The sequence below is a fragment of the Sarcophilus harrisii genome, chromosome 3, assembly GCF_902635505.1.
Source record: "Sarcophilus harrisii chromosome 3, mSarHar1.11, whole genome shotgun sequence".
In the NCBI taxonomy this organism is placed as follows: domain Eukaryota; kingdom Metazoa; phylum Chordata; class Mammalia; order Dasyuromorphia; family Dasyuridae; genus Sarcophilus; species Sarcophilus harrisii.
In genome coordinates this window covers 462,196,950-462,224,567 of record NC_045428.1, presented here as the reverse complement: position 1 = coordinate 462,224,567, position 27,618 = coordinate 462,196,950, and the positions used below count along the sequence as shown (strand labels likewise).

Here is a 27,618-nt window from a genome sequence, read left to right as displayed (position 1 = left end):
AATATAACCATTTCTTTAGCATTCTTATGACTAAGACAAGGATATCTGAAGAGCATAGAAATTTCTTTGGGTGGGAATATGAATGGAGTTAAACAAACAAATTGAATAGAATGTGTTAAATATATTCACTGTAAAGTAATAGCTATTTTTTAATTCTTGTTTATGGTCATTTTAATATGTTTCATCCTGAATAATAGTTTGCAAAAATGAATGCCAAAAATTATTTCATAACCATTGCTATATATTTTCATCATTAATTATTTGTATCTGAGTGAAGCTATACTATAAAGCCCAATGATTTAAAAAATACTACAGTTTTTCTTTGATGATTGTATTCATTACTTAAATATATGTGTAATTTCTAAAAAGTTCTATACATATAGTTTTAAAACCTGATTGATTTGATTTTTAATCTAATATCTCTGAAAATTTTCACAACATTGTAAATCTGGTACTCCTCTTCTTTCTCTGTATAACGTATTTCTTCATAGTCTCAGAAGTTTATAAAAATAGAACATCTTAAAACTATTATTGGCCTTGAACCACAAATTCAAAGTTATCAACCTCAGATGAGTATATTTTTTGTGCATATTTAAATGATTCAAGCTGCTGGTTACAAAGATAGAAAAATATTTTTTAAATAGTTTCTCTATAGTTTTTATTTTATTTAAATCAATAGAAAAATAAGCATTTTTCATAACAGCATAATAAAAAAGAGTCCAATGAAACTGCAGATTTATTATGTAAAATTTGATATTTAAACATATAATAGTTATCATGTAAATTTAATTCCTTTTTCTCCCCCTTTCCAGCCTTTGAGATATCTATATTTTGTATATTTGTATATTTTTGTATATTTGTGTATATTTATACATGTACATATATATGTATTATGTAGATATTTATGTATGGAATTGGAGTTATAGCCATATTTCTCATATGATTTACTGGAGAAAGTATCAATAAGAATATCCAATAGGTATTATGTTGCAGCTAAGTAGATGTGTGTTCCTGCATATGTCAGTTTTCCCAACTATAAAATGGGGGTAATAATAGCACCTACCTCTCATAAGATTGTTTAAAGGATAAATGAGAACATATTTGCAAAACACTTCACACACTACTTAGCAGATACTAACTTTTCCTTTCCTTTCCTCTTCTTCCCAAAATATATCCAATTTGCAAGTTTTTCATGTTAATGAAATATAATTGTTTCTTCATCATTATTGAGAACTGTATTGAAATACAAAATGTACTCAGCATCTACCCACCAGTCTGTAAGTAGGTAATTCAATAAATATTTGTTGAACTAAACATATCAACAGGCTATATAGAACAGTCCTTTTTAACTCATCATATACCTGCCTCCAAATATCTACAGGGAAAGATTAAATGATATTCATAAAAATCAAAAAATTAGTGTTTTTGTTGACATTTTTCAATTTTATGTTTTTAAAATTCACATGCTAATTTAGCTAATGACTGCTTCTTTTCATTAAAGGCTTTTTAACACATCAAAATAGTATTTGGTGAACTTGTTTTAAAGCTGACAAATTGTTTTTACTTTTATCCTCTCAATTATTTTTAAATATTTATTGAAGGAGCCCAAACCTCAATAGGAAAATGGAATAAATAAACTATAAAGTTCAGAATAGATGTGTTATTATCTGAAAACAGATGCTAGAGAAGCTAGAAATTCTACAAGATGGGTATTGGGGGTAACTCATATAAAGTCAGAGAAATGGGAGATGTATATGCAAGTAGGAAACTTTGGTTGATATGTAGAATCCATCAACCAGAATCATATGCCAGAAAACCTGGGAAAAGAAAGCTAGATCCAGATTGTGAAGGAGTTTAAATGCCAAACATAAGAGTCTTTTATTTTATCCAAAAGGCAAAACTAAACCACTGAAGTCTTGAGTAGGAAAATTACATAGTCAGAATTTCCTTTAAAGAGTCACTTTACCAACTTCATGGAGATTTGTGTGATTTAAATATCTTCTTCATAAAACTGGCATTCTCCGAACTTCTTTATTTTGTCAGTCAGGTTATCATTCTCCATTCACACACATTTGAAACCACACTCTGTAATTTTTGACTCCTCTATTCCATCTTCCTCTATAATCCTCTCAAATTAAAGCCTGCTGAAAATAGGATGAGTTACTTAATGAAGCAGTATGTTCCCCATTATAAGACATTTTTAAATGGAGATTAAAGTTGGTGAACTGGCTTTATGCTTCAAGTAAAATTTTAATCTTCATGACCCTTTAGGTATCTTCCAGATGCAAGGTTTTCTAAAGTTGTTTATATCTCTGAAAGAGATATTTGATGTATTTTAATGGGACCACAAAGTTTTTATAGGGCCCTCCCAAAAGATAAGAGAATTCTTGGGCTATATTGCTTTTGTTCCTTTTTTTTGGAAGTGGGGGGTTGTTTACTATTAACAGTCACAGTTTCTATGCCTTCTTTAGAGGCAGCTGGTGTTGACTACTGAGCCAAAAGTCAGAAAGAAAACTAGTCTCAGACACTTCCTACCTATGTGAGCCTGGGAGAGTCAACCTCAGTCTCCTTCTCTATAAAATGGAATAATACTAGTTCCTACTCCTAGGATTATTGTGAAGATCAAATGATATATTTTATTTGTAAATCATTTAACCACAGTACTAAGCACATAGTAAGCACTTAACTATTTCTTAACTATTTTTATTATTTTAAATTTTCATATGCATTTTCTTAATACTTGATGCTGCCAGTAAGTTCTATAAGTATAAATAATGATTGTTGTCTAAGCTTATAAGCCCATGGTTCAAAACTGATAGAAAAGCTAGCCCACAGGAGTGAACCTGGTATGAAAAGCTGACTACAGAGAATGTTTTAACAACTTTGACTATTCCTTATTTTATTCCAGAGCATAGCCTCTAGAATACCTTTAAATCTGAAGTGATCAAATTAATTAGAAAATGAGCTAGTATAGCAGAGTGACAGATGAAGGGTTGGTGTTAGTTCAGTTGAAACAATTTTTATTTCATTCCTGACCAAATATAGTAGTCTCCTAATCAGCCTTCTCACCTCTAATATCTTGATTCCAATATAGTCTGCATTTTTGAGCCAAATTAAATAATTCCTTAATTATGCCACTTTTTTGCTCAAAAATCTTTAATTATTCTTTACTGCCTCTAGGAAATTCAGTTGAAATAATACTAATTGTGGCATTAGAGGGCATATGTTCAAATCTAATTTCTGAAAATTACAACCTGAAACTCATTACACCTTTAGAGAAGTCACTTAATTTTCCTGGGCCTCAATTTCCTTATCTGTAAGATAAAGGTATTGGTTTAGATGACCTTGGAACTTTCTTTCAATGGAACGTTCTAAATCAATGATACTATGAATTTTCTTAGTCTGACATTCAAGATTTCCCCTTCCATAATTTGGGCCCGATGTTCTTAGCAAACTAGCCTACTCACTCACCCTTTAAGACTTTTCCAAATGATCAAACTTCAGAAATTATACTTCATAGTGAAACATAACAAAAATATTACTAAACTGCAAGTGATTTTGAAAGAAATGGCAATAAATAGTCTGAATTTTTAAAAAATTGAGTTTAGAAGCATGAGCCAAAATAACAAACTGATCATATCAAAAGAAATATTCCAAAAAGTTGTATTTTCTATAACTATCAAGAGTGAATATATCCTCCCCAAGTATTTTTCAGAAGAGTACAAAACGTTTAATATTTGTGATACTAGCAAGGATAGGTTAATAAATAACAAACAGAGAAAAGAGCAGAAAAAACTTGAAAGCCACTGAAATTATGTGAAAAGGCATTGGAAGATCACAACAATATCTACCTAATATAAGCTTTGAAAACTTGAATACAATATTGCTTAGTTAAAAGCAACAAAAAAGAAACAAGTGTAAAGGAATCTGGAAAAATATCAGAAATTCTTGATTTTTAAATCAACAACTGAAAAAAAAAGTTAAAAATATATAAACCAGGTGATACAAGGAATCAAAGCAGCACAGTTAACAAAGTACATAATTTAACTTCCATCAAAACCTTTACTATAGAAGTTTCAGAAGGCATCATGGGCAAAACAACCTCTAGATGTGGAAATATTCTATTTAGTGAAAAGCAATCCAACTCAATAAAATTGTCAATTGGATAAAAGAAGAAACAAAACTTGACAAGAAAACTTAACATAATGAACAACTGAGTAGTTACAGAGTAAGGTTGTGACTGAAATTGTAGCCTTTTGGCAAAACTAAAAAGTAATGGTAGAGACAGACAAGATAAAATCCATAATTATTGGCTCAAGCACTTCATAGTGGGTTTTGAATTGTTAGCCAAGTACTTTATCAACTTCAACTTATATATGAGTCTTCTTTAATAGAAGACCACAAATATCTACTACAAAAATATGAGAACATCAGTGACCCTTCCAAATATAAGACAATTATATTTTTTTAAAAATTGAAAGAATATAATTACTATTAAAAAATACAAAACCACTATATTTGCTATGGAACAAATGAATATGACAATAAGGGGATTATAAATAGTTGACTTATTATCAATTTGGTAATAATTGAATAATTTACCTCAAAATACCATAAAAGCAATACTATTTTTATTGATTATTCTAAAGATTTTGACTCAGTTCCACCTATATAACTTATTCATGATCACCAAATATATAAAACAGATCCAAGTATGATGCCAACTTTACACTATTTGAGGTCTACATAGAAAAAAAAATTTCTATTTAAAATATTACACCAATGTCAAAGACAATTCATATAAAGTGTATTTTTTAGCAAGTTTATTGTTACTCTGCTTAGTTTTAAATTCATTACCATTTCTTCTAAATATAATTGTATAGCTACAAGACTAGTCAAATCTAAACATTCACTTAACCACTTGATATTAAACTATATGATTCTAACACAAAATAAACTGAACAGCTCAGTTCCTTGATATTGTAGAACTTTCACCAATAATAACAAAATATCATTGGTACTCAATAAATGTAAAATGTAAAATTCTTAAAATATTCCCGGGAAATATTTATATTTAATGGTTCCAAATTTGAATCTAGAAATCACTTTGATCTAATGGATAATGATGACACCTTGGTTTCTTCTACCCAAAACAAATTGAACAAAGAAATATCAAAGAGAAGACTACAAGAAAATACATTAAAAGACTAGTAGAATTCTACAATCAAAGCTAAGTGGGAGGAACACATTTAAAGCAACTGATTCCCATGCAATACTTGTAAACACTTTCAGAACTGTAAAATGGAACTATATAGATTTGAAACACCCTACAAAAACCTAGGATATTGAAAAAATAGGATCTATATCAGTAAAGTGATGGAAAAGTTAGCATACAGAGAAAAGATGGAAGAACAAATAATTTTAAAGCAAAAATTTTTAAAGCAAAAAAAAATTTAAAATAAATTTAAAGCAGCTCTTTAATGAACAACCGTAAAAGGTGATAAGTTCAGGTCACTGGACTAAGAGCCAAGGACAGAATCATGCACATGAACTCTTCCAACATTATTATATCAACAAAGAGATACTGAACAAATACCTGAGAAATAAAGATTTTCCAGAAATGGAAGTATTTATGGTAACAGTTTAGGAGCAGATTGTTGCTACCAAAAAGCAGGTATTCTTAAAGTAACTCTGACTTACTGATGAAGGTAGACTATGAAACCAAACAGCAAAAATGATGTGACACATTACTGCGGCTTGAAAAAAATAGAACTTTTGACATTTAATAATATGTGGATTGGAAGTTCAAAAATACATTGAATAAAAATTAATACCTTGATTTACTTTATAGAATACTTTATCAAAAATCTATGAGATAATAAATCTAATTGAAAGGGATCCCACAGGACATCTAGTTCAAAAGACTCATTTTACAGAAAAAGATATTGAGGATCGGAGAATTGTAATGACTAACTCAGGTTCATATGAGAAGTGAACCCCAGGTCCTATTCTTTTGGTCATTTCTCTTTCTTCTGGCCAATACTGGATAGAAGATAAAAGTCAAAATTTTCATTGAAAAGCTACTTGATAGAGTAGAAAGAGACTGATGTAGAATCTGGAAATCTCATGAGATCCTAGTTCTGAAAATTACTTAATGAATGACCATGGGCAACTAATTCACAATCTCTAGGAGTCTTCTTTTTTAGCTGTAAAATGGAAATAATAAAACACCATCTTTCTCACAAAGATGACATTTAAAAAGTGCTTTGTAGACCTTATGCACTATATTTTAGCTATTTATTACTCCTAATATTTATTCCCTTATATCACTAAGAGATTTTTTTTTCAATTAATCAAACTTTTATAGAGTTCTATTCTATGCAAGGTAATATAAAATACACTAGGTACACCAAACACATATTCTGTTAACAGGAGACACATTAACCATTTTAAACATGCCACTCTTGGTATACATAAACCTTTCTATTCAATTGCATTAAATCATTCTAAAATGGATTTAAGATCCACTGCATCTATATACCTGGGTCTGTGTATGGTACCTGGTGCCCACTAAAGATTTATCTCTATCATCTTACCTATAGAATTGCCTTCCAGGTAAACCAAGAGGATCAATGAAAGCTCTTTCCAATAGCATCAACTGATCATTCACAATTCTCACTGCAATTGGGCTATGGAGAAAGAAAGAAAGAAAAATATGTATATATATATATATATATATATATATATATAAAATTTTTATTATCAAACTATTTCAAAGGAATTAACAAAAAAATAAAGAGACAAGACATAATTAAGCTTAAATGAGGTGGGTAAATCCCATTAAAATTTTTATAGAAATAGCATCACCATGCAAGAAATATAACTTTTTAATTCTAATTTCACCTTTTAAGTTATTAGATGACATGTAAAAGTTCATCCAATAAGACAAAAATTCATAGGCCACAATGTATAAATCACAAATCACATGCTACAGTGAGAGATTTCTACATAGCAGCGGACATGGATCCAAAGAACTATCAATTAGTTCCAATCATTCTTAGCATGTAAAATCCTAAAGTTTCATCTTTTATCCATATTGTGTTCTGGATTCTTCAGGCTCTACCATTTAAATGATTTATCAGTATACAATGACAGATTTTGTTATTTCCACAGATCAGACTCTTTTATGAAGAAGTTTGGTGCCCTGGCATTTTAAACTTACTTATTAAAGTCAATGTGTGCAAGTCTTCTATGAAAATCTGCAGCGGCATTTGTGAAGTTTCTCACAGCAGAAAATAAGGAATCTTTAAAAGGAAAAAGAAGTACAGGTTTTTGGAAGAGTAATGTTAGAGAAAGAGGCAATACTCCTATAAGTGTTTGTTTCAGAGGTTCACTTGCCTATCTATTCCTCTCCTTTCCAGATGGTTCTTAAAAGTAAATGAGAGCGTTTTTCTCTGTTTTTTTTTTTTTGTTTGTTTGTTTTGTGTGTGTGTGTGTGTGTGTGTGTGTGTGTGTATTTGTTTGTTTTGTCTTGTTTTTTTAGTTGAAGTGCCTGCAGAACCATGGAGGTGCTTAGCAAATATCTTTAGCAAATAGGTGTTGTATGAAAATGGAAACAGTATTAACATTTATTTTTGAGAGAATAGCGGCCAAGAATTTTTAAAAGCCTATAAATGTCAGGGGAAAAAATACCACTCAGGCAGTAAGAGGGGCATATACCCACATGTATTCTCTAAATTTTAGTACTGCTCAAATTCTGCATAAAGGTGAAAGTGAAGTCTTTCATAATCTACCTTCACATCTATCTTTGTAAGCTTATTAATTATTATTACTCCTTCATTCCAGGTCAAACTAGTCTGCTTATTGTTCCACTTCATTTTTTTTGTGCCCTTTATAGCTTCTTTCAAAACTTGGCTCAGAAGACTCTTTCTATATGAAGAAGAAAAATTCTCCAAACCACTTTACATTTACATTGTATATAATTTTCATTACATATAGATAAGCATTTGCTTTTAAGCACCTAGTACAGTACCTGGCACATAAGTTCTCAATAAAGTCAATTAATGATGTGAACTAAAAATCCAGCATAAAACAAACTCCATTCTTATTTGGAAAAGATTACAAATTAGAACCTCACCGAAATGGTAATTTGTGACAAAACTAGCATGTCTGGAAACTTAAAATCCAAGTTCCTGATATTGGCCTCAATGTGGTAAAAAGTTAGTGAATTTTCTTTGGACTTCCAAGTTCTCAGGGAAAGAGAGCATGCCTTCACTATATTTTGGTAGTCCAATTGAAACCATTTTTTCCCATGATTTCCTTTTTTCTTGAACTTAGTCCTCTTATTCCCCACCTACCTTCTTCCTTAATTCTCTTGATAAAGTGTAGTCCCTCCAGCAAAAGAAGCTTCTTACCTTCTCAAGCAGCTTGCCCTCACAATTATTCTCCCTCCCTCTCAAAAGCTTTCACCAGACTCTACTCTCATTTCAAAGTATTTATATCTGTATGTTTATATATATGCATACATATATATTATATATACACACATATATACACACATGTGCATATATACACATATCTATGTTTATATCTAGATCTATCTTCTTTCTCAGCCAAACTCCTAGAAGCTATGTATACATAATAATTCCATTTACTCCCCTTCTCACTCACTCTTCAATGCTTTGTATCTGGCTTATGGTCTTATCTCTCTCTAAAGTTATCAAGAATCTCTTTTAATTGCTATATTTTATGGTCTTTATTCTGGTCTTCATGCTTTTTTGATCTCTTTGCTACATTTGACATTACTGCCACCCTCTCATACTGGCCACTCTTGCCTCTCTGGGTTCTTCTTACATTACTTTCTTCTGGAAAATTACTTACTACATACTGCATAAAGATATACTGGGGCAACCAAAGGAAACTTATGTCAGATAATTCATACTACCACCATTATCTTGACATCTCCTTAGAGAAAGCTCAGTACTCAGAAGAAGGCCCACACTTCCTGGACCTCCAGTCTTGCTTCTGTCCCATCACCATAGCTATTCAGGGAAGTAACTCATACAGTGAAGAGGCTACTCATCCCTAAGCAGTGACTAATTGCCATTTATGGGAAAACCAAACCAATCTACAATGCATTAGCAAGGCACTCTGAGGGAGAGATAAGAGGCAGTTTGTACCAGGCCAGTCAAACTGTTCCCACCCATTCAACACCATCTTTCCTTATACTACAATAGTGACAGCCCAAGACCCTGAATTTTAAAACCTTGTAAATATCAATGTCTCCCAAAACTGCCAGTACTGTTTCCAGGTCAATCTGCATATTCTAAGGAGAACTCCCTGTAAGAAAGGTCCCATTTTTTTCTTTACCACTAACTGATGACATTTGGGACTAATTGGCAGATTAAGCCCAAGAGTTGTGGGAGTGGCAAAATACCTCTGGGCCATTGTGCCTATTTCCAGCTCAAGCCTCAGAGCCATCATGCTGGGAAGCCATCCCCCATAGAGACATGACCAAACAACTGCCTTCATGGATTCTGCAGGTATAGCTATTGAAGGATCTGAAAATTAAGTTCCTTCTCTCGAACTCTTTAACATTATTAAGTGGATCAACATTAGAAAATGATGATTTTATCAATTAGCATGAAATTAGAGATGATGAATTATCTGAAACTGAAATATACTGTACCATTAGCCTTTGAGCCCCTTAAATCAGAAACTTTCATATTTTTCTACTAGTATCTGCAGTGCTTATTAGCACGGTGCTTTGCACATAGTAAGGGCTAAATAAATTCTTTTCATTTATTTTTGTTTTCCATATCTGTCTAACTACTTCTGTTTTCTTTGCTGTACCATCATTTATAAAATTCCCCTTAATTTTAAGATAGAAGTATCCTAAGGCTCTGTTTTTGACTCTATATTTTGTAGGTGACCTCAGCAGCTCTTATGTGCTTAAAATAACTCAGATTTATATATACAATGCCAATTTCTCTCCTGAACTCAGGTTTCATGGATCTAGAGATATACCAACAGTCAATTAGATATTTCACTCTGGATGTCCCCGAAATTTCTCAAACTCACTATACTATCTTTCCCTAAACACTATTCTACCATACTCTCCATACTACCATACTAACATACATCTGTTGAGGATAACATCATTCTTCTACTCTTCAAGGCTTATCCTTTCTGAATGTATTAAATCCCTTGTCAAATACTGTTTCTTACTTCCCAACATCTCTTACATCTGATTCCTTTTCTTTAACACAACCAAATTCTCATTACATTGTCTTGGGACTTTTCAATGGTCTTCTAGTTGGTATCCCTGACTTAATGTTTCTCAGTTCCAATCCATCCTCTACACAGTTGCCAAAGTGATTTTCTTTAAATACAGATCTGACTATGTTACTTCTCTATTCAATAAACTTCAGAGGTAGTGATTCCCCTATTGCCTTTAGGACAAAAATATATACTCTTTTGTCTTTTTAAGTTTTTCAGTCTGATGAAGCTATCTTTATAATTTCATTAAGTATTTTTGTTATTACATTTTGAGTTTAACAAAACTGATCTTATCTTCTATTTCTCACACATAGTATTAATTTTTCTTTTCTATGTATCTGCACTATTTGTACCCCAATGCCCTTCCTCCTTCAAAGAATAGTTCAAGAATCACTTTCATATAAACCATTTCTTAAAACACTCCCTCAATCACCACTGCTCTTCCTCTCTATCTTTTATTACTTTGTGTTTACTCTTAAACTCTATAAGTAAAGCTGGCCTGGAATTGGTCACTTGGAAAATTCCTTGCATCATTTTCCTCCCTTCCTCCCCTTCTTCCCTCCTTTCTTTCTTCTTCCTTCCCTCCTTCCTTCATTTCCTTCCTCTATCCACATAGGGTATCATATCCTTCCCTATAGATGTTCTTAAAAGCATTTTTCCCCCTCTTTTGTACCTCCAAAGCCTCCCACAATATCTTGAGATTTACTGGCTAGATTTTTTTTTCTTAAGGACCAGGCTTTAAAGCAAAATCAATATAATTCTAATTGGCCACCAATTAGGTCCTAGGCCAAATCCCATTTGACTACTATTTGAGTCCTAAATGACTTATATTAAATGTAAATAGCAGTCATTTTGGCTTTGGCCAGAAACCCTGAGGGTCTTCGCCCCTTCCAGATTCATTCATTTATTTATTTTGGGTTTTTTTTGGACTAAACTAAAGAGAAGATTCTTTTTCTCAATTGCTACCTAGCCTTAATCACTGAATGGATGCAACTTCTGTCAAATTGAGACATATTGAAGACCTTAGCTTAAATAGGCCATGGTCTCCTATGTCATCCAGAACCATCTCCAGCCACCTTGATCTTTATCTTGCCTCTTGACCCAGAGGTCTAAGGAGGGGAAAGTGAAGCAGGAGAGCTTGTGCAGCCCTCCCTCACTTAAATAGAATTCAAGTGCATGTCATGACATCACCTCCGTTATATCACAGTCTTCTTTGAAGAAGAGACAAACAACAATTTACTCTTTATACTATATATATGTACATGTTATCTCCCCTAATAGAATGTAGTTCTCTAAGAAGAGGAATTGTTTCATTTTTTCTGTTTGTTTTTTTAAATCTATTACTTAGTAGAGTGCCCACTGACATGAGTGCCCACTGCACTTATGAACTTGTCAGTTGGTGATTAATTGATACACAGCATCAGGATATTAATGAATGAAAATGGCCATGATAATGTATAAATATGTGTGCACACAAATTAAGTGTATATACATGTATATGCATGTATACATATGTATATATAAGTATGTGTATGTCCGTGACATTAGATGGATAGAACTAACACATACATTTTTTTTTCCTTTATAAAAAATCTTTGAGCAAAATTAAACTTGAAACAGGATGGATATTTGACAAAAGGTATCCCCCATTTCCCTTTGCCATGTTATTTCTTTTTTTATTTCTTTGTACATCTATTAGCACAAGTCATTTGAAAGAATGATTAATAAATATGTCTTCTTTAAAATTATTAGGTACCCATAACTTATGCCAACTATAAAATTTTCTTGTCTTTCTCCCCTACCTGTCTCTAGACCTACATCTGAATCATAAGAATTTCTTTTGAAACTGTAAATCCTAAATCATTTTACCTTATCCAAGTCCGGAAGCAAAATTTTTGTTCATCTCACATTTAAGTTCATTAACTATTGTCTATTGCAAGCCTTATTCCTTAACAGGAATAGTCTCTATCTATGGAATATACCAATATTGAACTAGCTAAAGTGAAAAAAGAATCCCTAAGGGCTCAATTAGTTTAATTCCTTCATTTTACAGGCAGGGAAACTGAGGACCTAAAAAAGGGAAAGGGCTTGTTCAAAGTCACACAAGTAGCGAATGGAAGGGGTGGGATTTGAAATCAAATTTATGACTTCTAATCCAATGTTTTTCCACCACTCCACACAGTTAGTACCCAGTAAAGTGCAGAATTCAAGCAACTATCTAGATATCTCTTTCATATTAAGTAGGCACTCTACCATGTAAACATTTTCCATATGGCAAGGCTGCTATGTATAAAAAAAAAGTCAAAGTCTTCCAAAAACTCTAGTAAGAATCTTACATGGAGTTAAAAATAGTAATATAGAACATGATGAAGAATTTTCATGTACTTGTTAAAGCGAACATGAATTCACGTTTAGGTAATAAAATAATCATTTTTCCTCAAATAAATATGGCTTCAAAAAAACTTTGTTCTGAATAAATATGGGAAATAATATCAGTAACATTAGTTTTGTAGCTTTTAAAAACTACTATTATTCTCTTTAAACCTTTATGCAATGACTAAAAATTCTGGAAGCTTTGAAAGTACTAGTTACAGGTATTACAGATGCAGCTCACTTTTAATTCTTTAAAAAGAAAGTGATATAGGAAAAGCATTTACCTAACTGATGTTATCAGCACTCCCCCACCACCCAAGAAGAAATATGCGACATATGAATTTTGTTTATCAGTTGAATGAACCAATTTGGTTATGGAAATCTTATCATTTAAATCACATCTGATCACATTCATTCTTTCTTATATTCCAAAACTCAAATAAAATCTTAAAACTAATAAACAAATTTTGAAAATCAATCAAATTTGAAGAGCAGACGAATTTCAATTAATTTTTATGGAATTTTTTGGTATTGTCAATTGCTGCCTCTTAAAATAAATTTGGAATTAAATTATTTGATAGACATTTCTTTAACAAATTTATTTTTATTAAAAAATTAAATTTAATTAAAGTTCAATTTAAAGTTGAAATGTTTGAATGAGAAAGATTGTTGATATCGACTATCAAATTGTTATGAAAGAGGAGTAATTTCTTACTTTTGACTCACAATAAATATTATAACTACTACTTACCAAATGATACTCTATGGTCTTTCAATTGTTGGTCATGTTTCTTGGATAAGTTATAGATACTGGTAGCATAGTTTTCTAAAGCTTTTGCATAGTCTTGAATATTGAAAGGAATGATTCTGGAATCAGCAAGTTCATATACTAGTCCTCCTCGTAACTGGGCTACAGCAAGTTGTTTCTTAAAGGTAGGGTCATAAAATTGGTTCACCAGCTCAAAAGTCTCATAAATAGTGTGGTAAACTGGATAGCTACTAAACTTGTTTGTTTTCTAAGGTAGGGGAAAAAGCATAGACATATGTTAAATACTTTAAGCAAAAAAAAAAAAATTGTGAAAAATTATACCTTTTTTCCACAATGAAGCAACATTAAATATTTGAGATAAACAAAACAAAAGCAAACATAAAACATCCTAATAATTGGTCCAAAAGTGGAATGAATAATGGGTTGGTACTGCATTCTCTCTTCTAGATAAATTTGAGAATATACTGGAAAACATCTGAGATTTTTTGCTCAGGTATAACTGGTTGGAGTAAGTGGTTGCTTAAGGGTTCTCTGCCAACTCTGACATTTTGTGATTTTGTATATTTTTGAATATTCTTGTATGTATTTATATTTATTCTATTTATATTTATTCTCTTCCATTCACTTATCTCTTCCATTAAAATGCAACCTCTTTGTAAGTAGAAATTATTTCCCTTTTTATACCTGTATTTTCATATATTGGCTCTAATATTCACTTAATATCTGACAATTGATTCAATGAAATTGTAATAGTCTAAAACTTACTTGTACACTGCTTCACTTAATTTTGATTTGAGAATCTGTTTAAAATCCACAACTTTCAAGATGTACCAAGTGTGTATACCAAGTTTTCTTTAATGAACACTGATTAGGACTTCCAGGGGTGGAGCCAATATGGTAGAGTTAAACCAGGAAGCTGCTTGAGCTTTCCCAGTTTCACTCAAAAACCACATGGAACCAAGCCTCTGAACAGAGTCTGATGGAATGGTCAATTCAAGATAGATTGGATAACTTCAAAAAAAGTCAGTCTTGCTGGAGTAAAAAGGATGTTCAGCTCTGCTTAGACAGACTCTGGAAAAGCCAATGAGAGGGTCTTAATTGCAGCAAATTAGTAATTAATTACAGCAAATCAGGACCCTTAGTCCTGGCTCAATAGGAGAGCAAATCAGTGGAACAGCCTCCAGTTTAAGCTCACAAGGCAAACTCTGGGAAATCAGGCTATTTCCTGAAAAGGGACTCCTGTGCTCAAAAGCCAAGGCTCAGAGCTGCACAGGAAGCTGGGGACAGTGCCACCTTTACTTCAGGAGCAGAACTCAACTAGAAAAGAAAAAAAAAAAAAATGGAACTACCAAGAAAAGGAAAGAAAATAAGCAAGAAACATAAAAGAACCTTGACCATAGAAATCTACTATGGTGACAAGAAAGACCAAACCACCAACTCAGATGAGGACAAAATGTCCACAGAAGAAATCTCAGAGAGTGGTATGAATTGGTCTCATGCCCAAAGAGGCTTCTTGGAAGTGCTCATAAAAGATGTTAAAAGGCAAATAAGAAAGGTAGAAGAAAAAAAAACGAGAAACAAAAGGAGAGGTATGCATGACAGAGTTTGGAAAGGGAAGGAAAAAAATTGAAGAAAACAACTCCTTAAAAAAATACAAATGGCTAAATGCAAAAAAAAAAAAAAAAAAAATCCACTGAAGAAAACAATACCTTCAAAAGTAGAATTAACCAAATGGAAAAAGAGATACAAAAGCTAACTGAAGAAAATCACATTTTAAAAACTAGAATGGGGCAAATGGAAGCTAATGACTCTGTGAGACAGCAAGAGTCAATGAAACTAAAAAGAATTTTAAAAATGGAAGAAAATGTGAAATACCTCATTGCCAAAACAGCTGACCTGGAAAATAGATCCAGAAGAGACAATTTAAAAATTAATTGCCTACCTGAAGACCATGACCAAAAAAAGATCCTGGATAACATTCTTCAAGAAATCATTAAGGAAAACTGTCCCAATATTTTAGAAACAGAGGAGGAAAGACTCATTGAAAGAGTCCATCGTTCATCTCTGAAAAGAGATTCCCCCAAAGAAAACCCTAGGTAACATTATTGTGAAACTCCAGATCTACAATCTCAAGGGGAAAATACTGCAAGCTTCCAGTTCAAATATTAAGCAGCAACAGTCAGGATTACCCAGGATTTGGCAGCTTCTGCAACAAAGGATTGGGACTCCTGGAATACCATATTCCAGAACAAAGGACTGAAGGTTACTATAATAATATGGGGTTATTAATTATCTAGCTAGACTCAGCATCTTCTTTCAAGAGAGATGTGGATCTTCAAAGAATTAAGGGACTTTCAATCATTCCTATTTAAAAAACGAAGTAAATAGAAAATTTAAACTACAAATATAGGATTCAAAAGAAATATATAAAGATAAAGAGGGGAAAATATATATTTAAAAGTTAAACTATTTACACCCCTTGATAGGAAAACAATATCTGTAACTCTTGAGAACTGTATCTGTCATTGGGGCAGAGTAAGTCATCACATGGATAGAGGGTGTGGTTGTGAATGTATTCTGATATGCTGATAGCAATGAAAAAGACATTAAGGGGTAGAAAACATTTGTATTGACAAAAGAGGAAAAGGGAATTATAATGGGACAATTAGGTCACACGAAGTGGCACAAAAAACCTTTTATAATGGAGGGAAAGAAGAAAGAGGAATGAGCATTGTCTGAAGCTTGATCTCATGGATTTTTGGCTCTAAGAGGGAATAATTTAATCATTCAGTTGGTATACCAATTTATGTAAGAAGTAGGAGGAGAAAGAGGAAAGAAAAGGGAAAGGCAGGATAGAAGGAATGGCAGAAACACAAGGAAAAAAAGTAAGAGAAGGAGATAAGAGGTGATATAAGGTAGTGAGTGAAGTGGGCAAAAAAAAAAAAACATTACTATGGAGAGAATGGAGAGAACAAAAGTATATATGGGGAAAAATAGGATGAAGAGAATTACAGAGCTGGTAATCATAACTAAATGTGAAAGGGATGAACTCTCCCGTAAAATGAAAGCAAATATAAGAGTGGATTAAAAAACAGAATCCTACAATATGTTGTTTACAAGAAACACATTTGACGTAGAGAAACACATACAAAGTACAAGTAAAAGTCTGGAATGTAATTTTTTATACTTCAGTGTAAGTGAAAAAAAAAAGAAGGGGTAGCAATTCTGATCTCAGATAAAACAAAAGTAAAAATAGATCTTATTAAAAGAGATAAGAACAGATTGTACATCTTGATAAAAGGTACTGTAAACAATGAAGAAGTAATGATCCTAAATGTGTACACACCAAGTGGTACAGCAGCCAAATTCTTAAGAAAATTTTAAGTCAGTTACAGGAAGAAATAGACAGCAAAACTATACTAATGGGCACACCTCAACCCTTCCCTCTCAAAATCAGACAAATCTAACTACAAAATAAGCAAAAAAGTAACTAGGGAGGTTAACATGATCCTAGAAAACCTTGACAGGATAAACCTCTGGAGAAAATTGAACAGGGACAGAAAAGAATGTACATTTTTCCTCAGGAGAACATGGCATCTACACAAAAAGATGTCATATATTAGGGCTTAAAAACTTCACAATCAAATACAGAAGGGCAGAAATAGTAAATGCTTCCTTTTCAAACCAAAAAAATTATACAAATCTGCATATACAATAAAACTTCTATTCAATAAAGGGGTAGAGAAAGATAGAATGAAAAACAATTGAAATTAAATAATCTAATTTTTAAAAATGAGTGGGTCAAACAACAAATCACAGAAACAATCTATAATTTCATCCAAGATTATGACAATGAGACAACATACCAAAATCTATGGGATGCAGCCAAAGCAGTTCTTAGGGAAAATTTTATATCTCTAAATAGCTACATGAATAAAATAGAGAAAGGGGAGATCAATGAACTGGGCATGCAACTAAAAAAAATAAGAAAAAGAACAAATTAAAATCCCCAATTAAATACCAAATTAGAAATTCTGAAACTCAAAAAAGAGATTAATAAAATTGAAACTAAGAAAACTATTGAAACTAATAAATAAAATTAAGAATTGGTTTTAAGAAAAAAAAAACAAGATAAACTTTTGGTTAATTTGGTTAGAAAAAGGAAAGAAAAAAAACACAGCAAAATGAAAATGGTGAATTTACAATCAAACCAAAACCATTGAATATTTGCAAAAAATATAAATTGTCCAGATTAACAGAAGAGGAAATAAAATACTTAAATAGTCCCATTTTAGAAAAAGAAATTGAACAAATCATTAATTAATTCCCTAAGAAAAAAATCTCCAGGATCAGTTGGATTCACAAATGAATTCTATCAAACATTTAAAGAAAAATTAGTTCCAAAACTATGTAAACTATGTGGGAAAATAGATATAGAAGGAGTATTGCTAAATTCCTTCTATGACACAAATATGGTACTGATACCTAAAACCGGGAAAATGCAAAACAGAGGGAAAAAAATTACAGACCAATCTTTCTAATGAATATTCATGCAAAAATTTCAATTAGCAAAGAGATTACAGCAATTTATCAGCAGGATAATCCACTATGAACAAGTGGGATTTATATCAGGAATGCAGGTCTGATTCAATATCAAGAAAACTATTACCATAATAGATCATATCAATAACAAAACCAACAAAAATCATATAATCTCAATAGATGCAGAAAAAGCTTTTGACAAAATATAGCACCCATTCCTATTAAAAACACTACAAACCACAGGTATAATGGGAGCTTTCCTTAAAATTATAAGCAATTTCTATCTAAAACCAACAACAAGTTATTATTTTTAATGGAGAGACACATTCCCAGTAAGATCAGGGCTGAAACAAAGATGTCCATTATTACCCATTATTATTCAACATTGTACTAGAAATGTGGACTTTAGCAATAAGAAAAAAAAAAAAAAAGGAAATTAAAGGAATTAGAATAGGCATTCTATTTTCTATTTTTTAAAATCTCTCCCATGGTTTTTCCCCTTTGCTCTTTTTCTCTCCCAACATGATTCATGAAGCAATATTTTGCTGAGGCAATTGGGTTTAAGTGACTTGTCCAGGATCACACAGCTAGGAAGTGTTAAGTGTCTGAAACCAGATTTGAACTCGGGTCCTCCTGACTTAAGCCCTGACTTAAGGGCTGGTGCTCTATCTATTGCACTACCTACCTGCTCTTAATGTATATTAAAAATTAATTTATTTTTTTAATGAAAACTGTCTTGCTTAAATGTACATGTATATTACACATACTTGGTATACCTAGTAACTCAAACACTATTCAGTAATTTTATTCAGTTTTAAATAACCATATTTGCAACCAGTCAATTGAGGATAAAGGATTGGAATTGAAAGAATTAGAAGAGAAGCCAATTCCATTTCTTTTTGGAGCCCCATGATAATAAGAGCAATGATGAAAGGAAATCTCATCTTTAGAGGGGGTCCTCTTAACTATATATGCTCTTTGAATCAATACTTATTGAATAAAAGCAGATTAGAAGCACTGACACTAGAAATATTTGTTTATAAAAGTCTGTACTTTTAAGATAAGTCTAAAATTTTCAGCTATTGATGAGCTTTATGCTTAGTTGCTTTAAAAGCTTAGATGTCTTAAAGGTATAAAATTAGGAAGGCATAAATATTTTGGTCAAAGGACTTTGGAAGATGCCCTAAACCATTAAATGGAGTCACCAATGTGGAAGACACCAAGGACCTATTCTATAATGAGACATTCCATATTGAGCTATCAGATGTCTGAGAGCACCTTTTCCATTAGATGTATACCCATAACTGATTGTTTTTAGATCTTCCCCACTGAAGGGCAAGGGCCTGAGGACCAGTTTGTCTTTAGGCCCCGTGTCTCTAAAAATGGACTAGGAGTTTTGTTCTTGTTTTGTCTGTCCTTTTAAGTTCTAATTACAAGGAGTGAAGTCCTTAAACACAAAAACTCAAACCACTGGCGTTCTGAACTCCAGGTTTCCAACGTGGTTAAGAAACCAGAACAACAAGATAAAGACACAAAAGAAGCTGCCCTAAGAAAAGACTTAAGAGTTTTTAGTGGATTAATGTACAAATCAATTTGACAATATTATATACAACCAAAAAATATATATAAATGATCCTGAGAGATATTAAGATGGACATTGCTTCCATGACCAAGGAAGTGGTAATCCCTCTGTACTCTGTCCTGGTCAGACTACATCTGAAGCATTGTTTATTTCTAGGTGCTCCATTTTAAGAAGGGTTATTTATAAGGGGGAAAGTGTCAGAGAAGGTTAAACAGGATGGGATGTCTTAAGAACAATACATGTAACAATACTACATAATTGATACTATATAGCATTTTTAAATTTGCCATTATCTCATTTGATTCCCATAAGGATCTAATAAAGTAACTGGGAATGTTTGGCCTAGAGAAGCTTGAGAGGGGACATGATAGATATTTTCAATCATTTGAAGAGCAAAAAGGTTTATTTTACTTGGTTTCACGGTTCAGTTAATAAAATTAGGATCAATGGGTAGATATTGCAAAGTCATCAGTTTTGATTTGATATAAGGAACAATGTTCTCACAACTAGAGCTGTCTAAAAGTTAAATGAGTCATGTGGAAAATATGGGTTCCTCCAAACTGGAGGTCTTTAAGCAAAGCGGACTGATTACTTGTTGAGGATATCGTAGAGGAGATTTTTTTTCAGACATGGATTAGATTAGTGAGGCTCTGAAATTACTTCAAACCCTGATAGTCAATTCTGTGAACTATGTATATTGTTTTGCTCACTACTATGGCATTAGTTTATTTTGAATGGAATACTTCAGAAAGTATGAAATAATACTTCATAATCTATAAAGGAATTTAAGAGAAATGTGGAACCAGGAAACTTGTTCATGTAATCAAAAGTGGCAGCATTTGCTCACTTAACGTATACATACACATCTATATATATGTATAAATATACACATATGTATGTATATATAGACTGTAGATAGGTGATCCATATATAATTATATATTTTGTTATACTTACATATTTATTATTACATAATTTATTATTAACCATTAGTTTAATATTATTAAAATTGTATGCATGTATATATAGAATAAAACTCTAACTACAGATAATAAAATGGCTTACCCTGTTCTTAGTATAACGGGCTCTACCTGAAGCAATTCCCAATCTCTGAAAATAAGCTTCGAAATCACTTCCAGATCCTAGTTTATTTATTCTATACATAGGAAAAAAATCAATATGAAGTCAAGTCAGCTTCTCACAGTATCTCATTGTCCTAACTCTACCAAAATTCTGTTCCTGACAGAAGATAGATAATTCTTATTGTGAGAATTTAATTATTTTTTTAAAATAAAAGTAGAACAGTTTTAAATTTGATATAATCATGAGAGGTTTAAACCCTCAGTGTCAGGTGAAACTGCAAATCTAAAACATTATAGACCAGTTGCTAATTTATAGCAATGGTAAGAGTTTACATTACATGCTAGGAATGTCTTTTAATGATGAAATCACAGGAGTAGGTGAAAACCACAATAAACAGATAAAAATATTCTCCATGAAATGTAGAATTTCGGTCCTGACAAAACTAAATGCATCTTATTTTCATTTTAGTAATGAAGTCAATATTGGTGAGTTTTTTGTTTTTTTTTTACTTTATTAAGAAATAAAACACATGGAGGTAGAGTTAGTCACTTAAGAAGAGGGAATGAAATTGAACTCTCACATACAGTTTTTGCAAATTTAAGAAACTCTTGTCCTACCTATTGGTCCTAGAAGTGAACACACAATGAAAAAAAAAGTACATAAACTGTATAGAGGGAAATAGCTATAGGGAAAAAATAAAAAGAAATATTTCTGATTTGTAGTTAAAGAAGTATACAAAGTGAATGAGCCATTATCTAATTTTTATACAACAAGATGCAAATTATAACAAATTATAATAATATAAAATCATCCTAAAAGATATGACCAACCAAACACTGGTTTTTCCATATACTCACTGTTCTATTCAATGATTTAGATTGGAGTTTAGAGTGGAAATAGGTTAGGGTTGCTTTTTTAAATTTTGTTTTATTAATGTATTTTGTAATTACATTTTAAACACTTAAAAATTATTCCTACTTGATGATTTATTTCTTGCAATAAAGTAAAACAGATAAAACTAATAATTTAGTGATCTCTTCTAAAAGTGCAACTCAACATATCACATATGTAGCACCTTTCATTTCAATATATAAAAAATGCATTTATTTTCTGTCCCTTCTAACCCCCATCCCAATGAGGAAAAAAGAGTTTCTTGGAAGTTATTTGGAAAGTCAAGGACCAAGAGAAATTTGATTCTTCTTCTTCTTTTTTTTTTTTTTTTTTTTTTGCCAAGGCAACTAGGATTAAGTGACTTGCCCAAGGTCACACAGCTAGGAAGTATTAAGTGTCTGAGACCAGATTTGAACTCAGGTCATCCTGAATTCAGTGCTGGTACTCTATCCACTCTGCCACCGAGCTGCCCCTGCTGCTTATTTTCTAATACAAACAAAGCATATGTTTAAAAAAATTTACCTAGGAATATGTTTATCCTCAGGTGAAGGGTCCTTTTTCAACCAGCTTTCATAGAGAGATCTGCTTTCAAAACCATCATCAGGGCTGTTAATCTGGAGAGGTAAAACACATATTGGAAAGTCAGAAGCACAAGTATCATCATTTGGTGCTACATGATATATGTGTGTATCATTATACCTATATATGGGCAGCTGGGTATTGCAGTGGATAGAATGTTGCTGGGCCTGAAGTTTGGAAGACTCATCTTGGATTCAAATGAGGACTCAAGATCCTAGCTGTGTGACCCTGGGCAAGTCAACTTAATCCTGTTTGACTCATTTTTCTCATCTGCAAAATGAGTTGGAGTAAGAAATGGGAAATGCTCCAGTATCTTTAGCAAAAAAAAAAAAAAAAAAATCCCAAATGGAGTTTTGAGAGATCACAAAGTCAAAGGGTGGATGCAAATGGAGTTCACAGTCAAACATCATTGAAAAATGAATGAACAACAATATATATGTAATACATGTTAAATTGAATTTTTAAAAATCATTAAGAGATAGCATTTTATAGACAGGATTCCATAATTTTTTTGTAAATGTGAGTTTATGTTTGTATACATTCCAATTCAATATTAAAAGTTATGGCTCATTTGTAGATAAATGTCTGTTTACAAATAGGCAAAAAGTTATCTCCCAGATGGTGATTTTTAACTATATTATTATTAAAGATGGAAGTCTTTTTCTTTTTTTTTTTTTTGCTGAGGAAATTGGAGTTAAATGACTTGCCCAGGGTCACACTAGAAAGTATTAAGTTTCTGAGACCAGCTTTGAACTCAGGTCCTTCTAACTTCAGGGATGGTGCTCTATCTACTGTGCCATCTAGCTGCCCCAGATAGAAGTCTTTTTTTAAAGCATTTTTAAAAGACTCAAAATTTTGGGAAAAATTGGCATTTCTTTTTTTCTTTAGCAAGAAACTTTAGCTAGAAACAATTTGTACTTTGGTCATTTTTGCTTTAAAAGATACAGGGAAGTCCTTTATTGTTTGTTTGTTTGTTTTATTGTTGTTTTTTTAGGGAAGTCCTAAGAATGTTAGGTATGATCCTTGTTAGAAAAGCTTATTTAGCAACTTCCAACCATAAACTTATAGCTCAAGTCCACCAAAATTATATTTCTGCCTAAAGAAAGTTTATTTTTAAGAGAATTTAAATAATTTTAGATGAAAATAGAACTTAATGTAAGCATAAGAAGTTTAACCTTTCGGTATCCCAGAAAACCTCTCAGTCTGTATCAATGGTTACAGTTGCCATCCTGGGAGTTTCTTTTTCTGAGGAATTTACAAATTATAAGCCACATCCACTTTTCTCAAAGACATATCCTGGGGCAAAACAAACTTGTTTGATTTTTTGCTTAAGGGAGAAAACAAAACTGTTTGAAAATGTTTACAAAAAAAGAGGCCCACCTAATTTTTTAAGTTCTCATCAAGAGCCTTGACTCACTCAGATTGACCAACCTATTTCTGTTCTGACTTTCCCTACTTAATTCATGCTAAATGCAAATGATCTATTTGAAATTAGCCAAATTTCACTCTTACACACAGAACTTTAGAGTGGGAAGGTACTTTAGAAAATCTTCTAAATTTGCAGGGAAGAATCAGTCCCAGAGAAATTAAATGATTTACCTAATTATTTAGTGAAAGAACCAGACTCAAATCTACTAAATCCTAGGTCTGCCTTTTTCATGACATTACACTCCGAACACAGTCACCACTTTTTTTCACATATGTAACTAGATATAAGGTGACAAGAAAAAATATGATGACAAAAAAAAATTGGCACCTGAACTATGTGAAACTGTGTGTACTAAAAGGCAAGAGTCTAGAGCCTGTGATTCAAAATCCTGATTATGAGTTCACCCTTAGACAGGCTTAGTCTTATCAGCTAAAAAATTAAGAAGTTAGACTAGATAATCCTCTCTCCTCTATATTTCTTTTTTTTAGCCCAAGTGACTGAACTGCAATCCTGAGATAGACATATCCAGTCTTGCTGTCTACTTTAGAGTCTTGAGATTTCTCTCTAGAGTCACTAAGATGTCCAGTTTTGGGGCATCAGAAGGTGTTCTCTGTAGCCACTACAATGATTCTTAGAGAATATGACCAATGCCAGAAAGATAAGGCCTGACTGACCAATGCAGACCTTTGGTGCAGATGAAATGTCTGTTTAGCAGTTACATAAAATGTTGTATGTTTCAATGTTTTCAATGTTTCAATGTTTTTAAATGTCCTATTAATCATATTTTAAAAGTCTTTGTCAGAGCAATATGGAATTATGCCTCAAAAGTTTTAAAAACCACATATACCCTTTGACCAGCAGCATTATTATTAGGTCTGTTTCCTAAGGTGATCAGAGACAAAGGAAAAGAAGAGGGGCAGGTCAGTGAAAGATTAGATATACAAAATACAACAGTAAATAACCACAGTAATCTTAGTCTTTGGCAAATCCAAAGATCCAAGTTTTTGGGACAAGAATTTAGTATATGATAAAACCTTCTGGGGAAACCGGAAAAATGGCAGAAACTAAGCATAGATCAGCATTTTATACTGTATACCAAGATAAGACCAAAATGGGCACATGATTTAGACATCAAGGGTGATACCACAAGTAAATTAGAGGAGAAAGTGAGGCAAGTGACTTTGCACAGCTCTCCTTCATTTAAATCCAATTCACTTAAATGTACCTCTTTTGTCAGATTATACACCAACTTGTAAAGAAGGGGTGTGCAGTCCACTCTAAGGGTGTAATTTCCTGAGACAGAAACAGATTAAACAAATTAAAATGTCATTTATTTACAATTCTAACTTGATTTTCCAATGTTTTAATTATAAGCATATTTCAATAATCTTAGAAATTAACTCTTCTTTCCTCAAGAAAGAAAAATGAGGACACAGCTATATAGCCAGAGGGAAAGCTCTAATAACACAGGTTGGGACCAGGAGCAAAGAGAAAACATTCTTATTCTAACAGTTCTTAGGGGAATGTGTGATTATAAAACCTTCAGCACTGGAGATTCCTGTAGGGAATATGGTAGAACTAAGAAATATTACAGGAGACTTGGGTAACAATGTCTAAAAGATTATAGGAGTAGTTTTCCTATAACTGGGTTGTTCATAAATAAAAGACAGAGGCCAAGGACTACTTCCTTAAGTATTCAGAGTAAAGGGGGGAATTATACTGGGTATTCCAAGTCTTATGGAAGTTTTAAGCTTTTGGTACTGCAATCTACTTTCAGAACATTCTGTATACTTTGACAAATCATCACAATTTGAAAGCCAAAGTTTGTCTGGCTTGTCTCTAAATTCATAATTTTAGAGCTTCAAAGACTATGAAAGATAACTTCATTCAGTGTCTTTATTGGAAAGAAACAAAATAATCACTACAAAGGTTTAAAATGACCTGTGTTGTTTTAAGAGGACCTTTGTCAGATATTTAGTTGTGTTTTAATATCAATATATTCAGTTTCCCAGAAAAATTTAAAAAATGGAAGCAAACTTATAGCATATATCCACTGCCAGAAATAAAGTTGGACAATTTACTTAGTAAACTAGGCAAGACCAGAGAACATTAAGTCTATAAAAGGTATTGGTGGGATGGATTCCTTATGTATATACCATTTAACTAATAAAATTATTAAAAAACAAAGACAGCAATAGCAAATATGTCACAAGAAGAGGGCCGTTTAAATGGTGCACTAATAAATACTTCAGAACCTAAAGTATAAAATTATTTATTTGAAATAAATTTTACCTTCTATGGATGAGTCAGAATTTATATAAGCAATGCTTCTCTCTTGAAGTATTTTTGCATTCTCCTATAGTTGAGGTAAAGTTGTTACTTTATTCTTAGTCATTACCATATAAGAAAATGTAAACAAAATAATTGAGTTAATTTAGAAAAATAGTCAGTCAATACTTTTATAAATTAAATAACAATTTCCAAAGTCCCCCACTCTCAAAGTTTCTAATAGATTAAAATCTATCAAATACAGTTATAGTTATGGTGGATAGCTTTCATTTTTGACGTGAAAAAGCATTTCAAGTTTTTTTTTTTTTTAAGCAAATATAATTATTTAGGGATCCTTTAAATAAAGAAAGGCAGGCACATGTAATACACAGGGAGTTGGCCTCTAAGTAAGGAAGACCTACCTGGGTTCAAGCTCTGTCTCCACCACATACAGGCTATTTATCCTAGGCAAATCATTACATCTACATGTTCTAAGTTAAAGAGTTTAACACTCTTAAGTTAACAGAGAAGGTACTGATGTACCAACCCTAAAATAAACTTGATAATGATTTATATACAAACATTTTTGATTTTTTAATTCTTTCTGATTCCTCTTATATATACCATTCCCATTATTAGTTGTAAAATGACTGAATATGTCAGCTCTTCAAAGGCAAGGAATGTATTGTTTTTCATCTTCCCATCCATAGTGCCTAGTAGAGTGCACTGGAGATACTTTCTGTTTCTTGAATTGAATTCAAATGAACTGAATTATTAAGAACCATTTACATCCAGGAGAAAAGATTAACTGAAGACCACTGAAATTCTTATGAGGCAAGTCTATACTAATGCACTGCTAAAATGTTTTATTTAAATTGAGCTAAAATCCCAATCTCTTCCATTCCTTGACATAACCAGCAAAATTACACAAATGAAAGACAATCTCTCAAAAATGGTCTGTAAAATATTTAAGAACAACAATCACGTTATTCTATGTCTCTTCTCCAAACTAATCATTTGCATTTTCTTAATCTCTTTAAGTGTGACTCATTTAGCATGTTTTCAACACCCTACAATATCCTAACTGTCTTGGATATGTTTATCAATGTTCCTCTTAAAGATGATGCTTATAAATGAATATGACTCTCCTCATATGTTCTGATCACAGAATGGAACAATAAGTCAATTACCCTCCTTCATATCTCAATAATTTTATTATTATTGTCCCCTAAGACTTGGTTAGGGTTTTTGTCCAAGCTATTTTTGGATTAGAAGTCAACTAGAACTCTTGAAATCTCATAAGAACTGTGACCTTGCCACTTTAACATCATATGTTTATGCCTTTGATTTTTTTTTAACTTAAGGATAGGTAGACCTCTTTCATTCAATAAATATATTTATCACTGTTAAATTTCATTTTGTTACCTTTAACATGTCATTTTAGCCTATTAAATGTTAATAAATGTTGATTCTGTAATTTCAGTATAGCCGACAGAATACTAGGTCTGGAGTAAGGAAGACCCGATTTCAAATATGGCCTTCGGCACTTAACTAATTGTGGGACTTTTGGCAGTCATTTAACTTTGTTCGCTTCATTTACTGAACAATGACATGGCAAACAATCTCAGTATCTTTGTTGAGAAAATTCCACAGTTAATATGGTACATAGGGTCATAAATAGTCAGACATAACTGAATGACTAAAAAACAGCTATCCCTATTGACTTTGTACCATCCATATATTTAGCAAGTATAAAAACTTTTATATCTTCACCTAAATAATTTCAAAAATGATAAAAAATGACTAAAAATATTAAAGACCCCTG

At 32.0% G+C, this 27,618-nt stretch overlaps 1 protein-coding gene across 5 annotated transcripts in view; it reads right to left on the bottom strand.

Annotated features, from left to right (window-relative positions):
- NAALAD2 (N-acetylated alpha-linked acidic dipeptidase 2) overlaps positions 1–27,618 on the bottom strand; it is a 91,202-nt gene that overhangs the window by 17,554 nt on the left and 46,030 nt on the right. For all 5 annotated transcript variants that reach the window (XM_031960965.1, XM_031960962.1, XM_003764328.3 and 2 more), the window contains 7 exons: positions 25,818–25,881; positions 24,751–24,818; positions 22,040–22,131; positions 20,609–20,699; positions 13,403–13,667; positions 7,223–7,304; positions 6,597–6,689 (listed from right to left, as the gene is read on the bottom strand). In XM_031960965.1, coding sequence (XP_031816825.1) covers positions 6,597–6,689; positions 7,223–7,304; positions 13,403–13,667; positions 20,609–20,699; positions 22,040–22,131; positions 24,751–24,818; positions 25,818–25,881 — 755 coding nt within the window. The remainder of the gene's footprint in view (positions 1–6,596; positions 6,690–7,222; positions 7,305–13,402; positions 13,668–20,608; positions 20,700–22,039; positions 22,132–24,750; positions 24,819–25,817; positions 25,882–27,618) is intronic.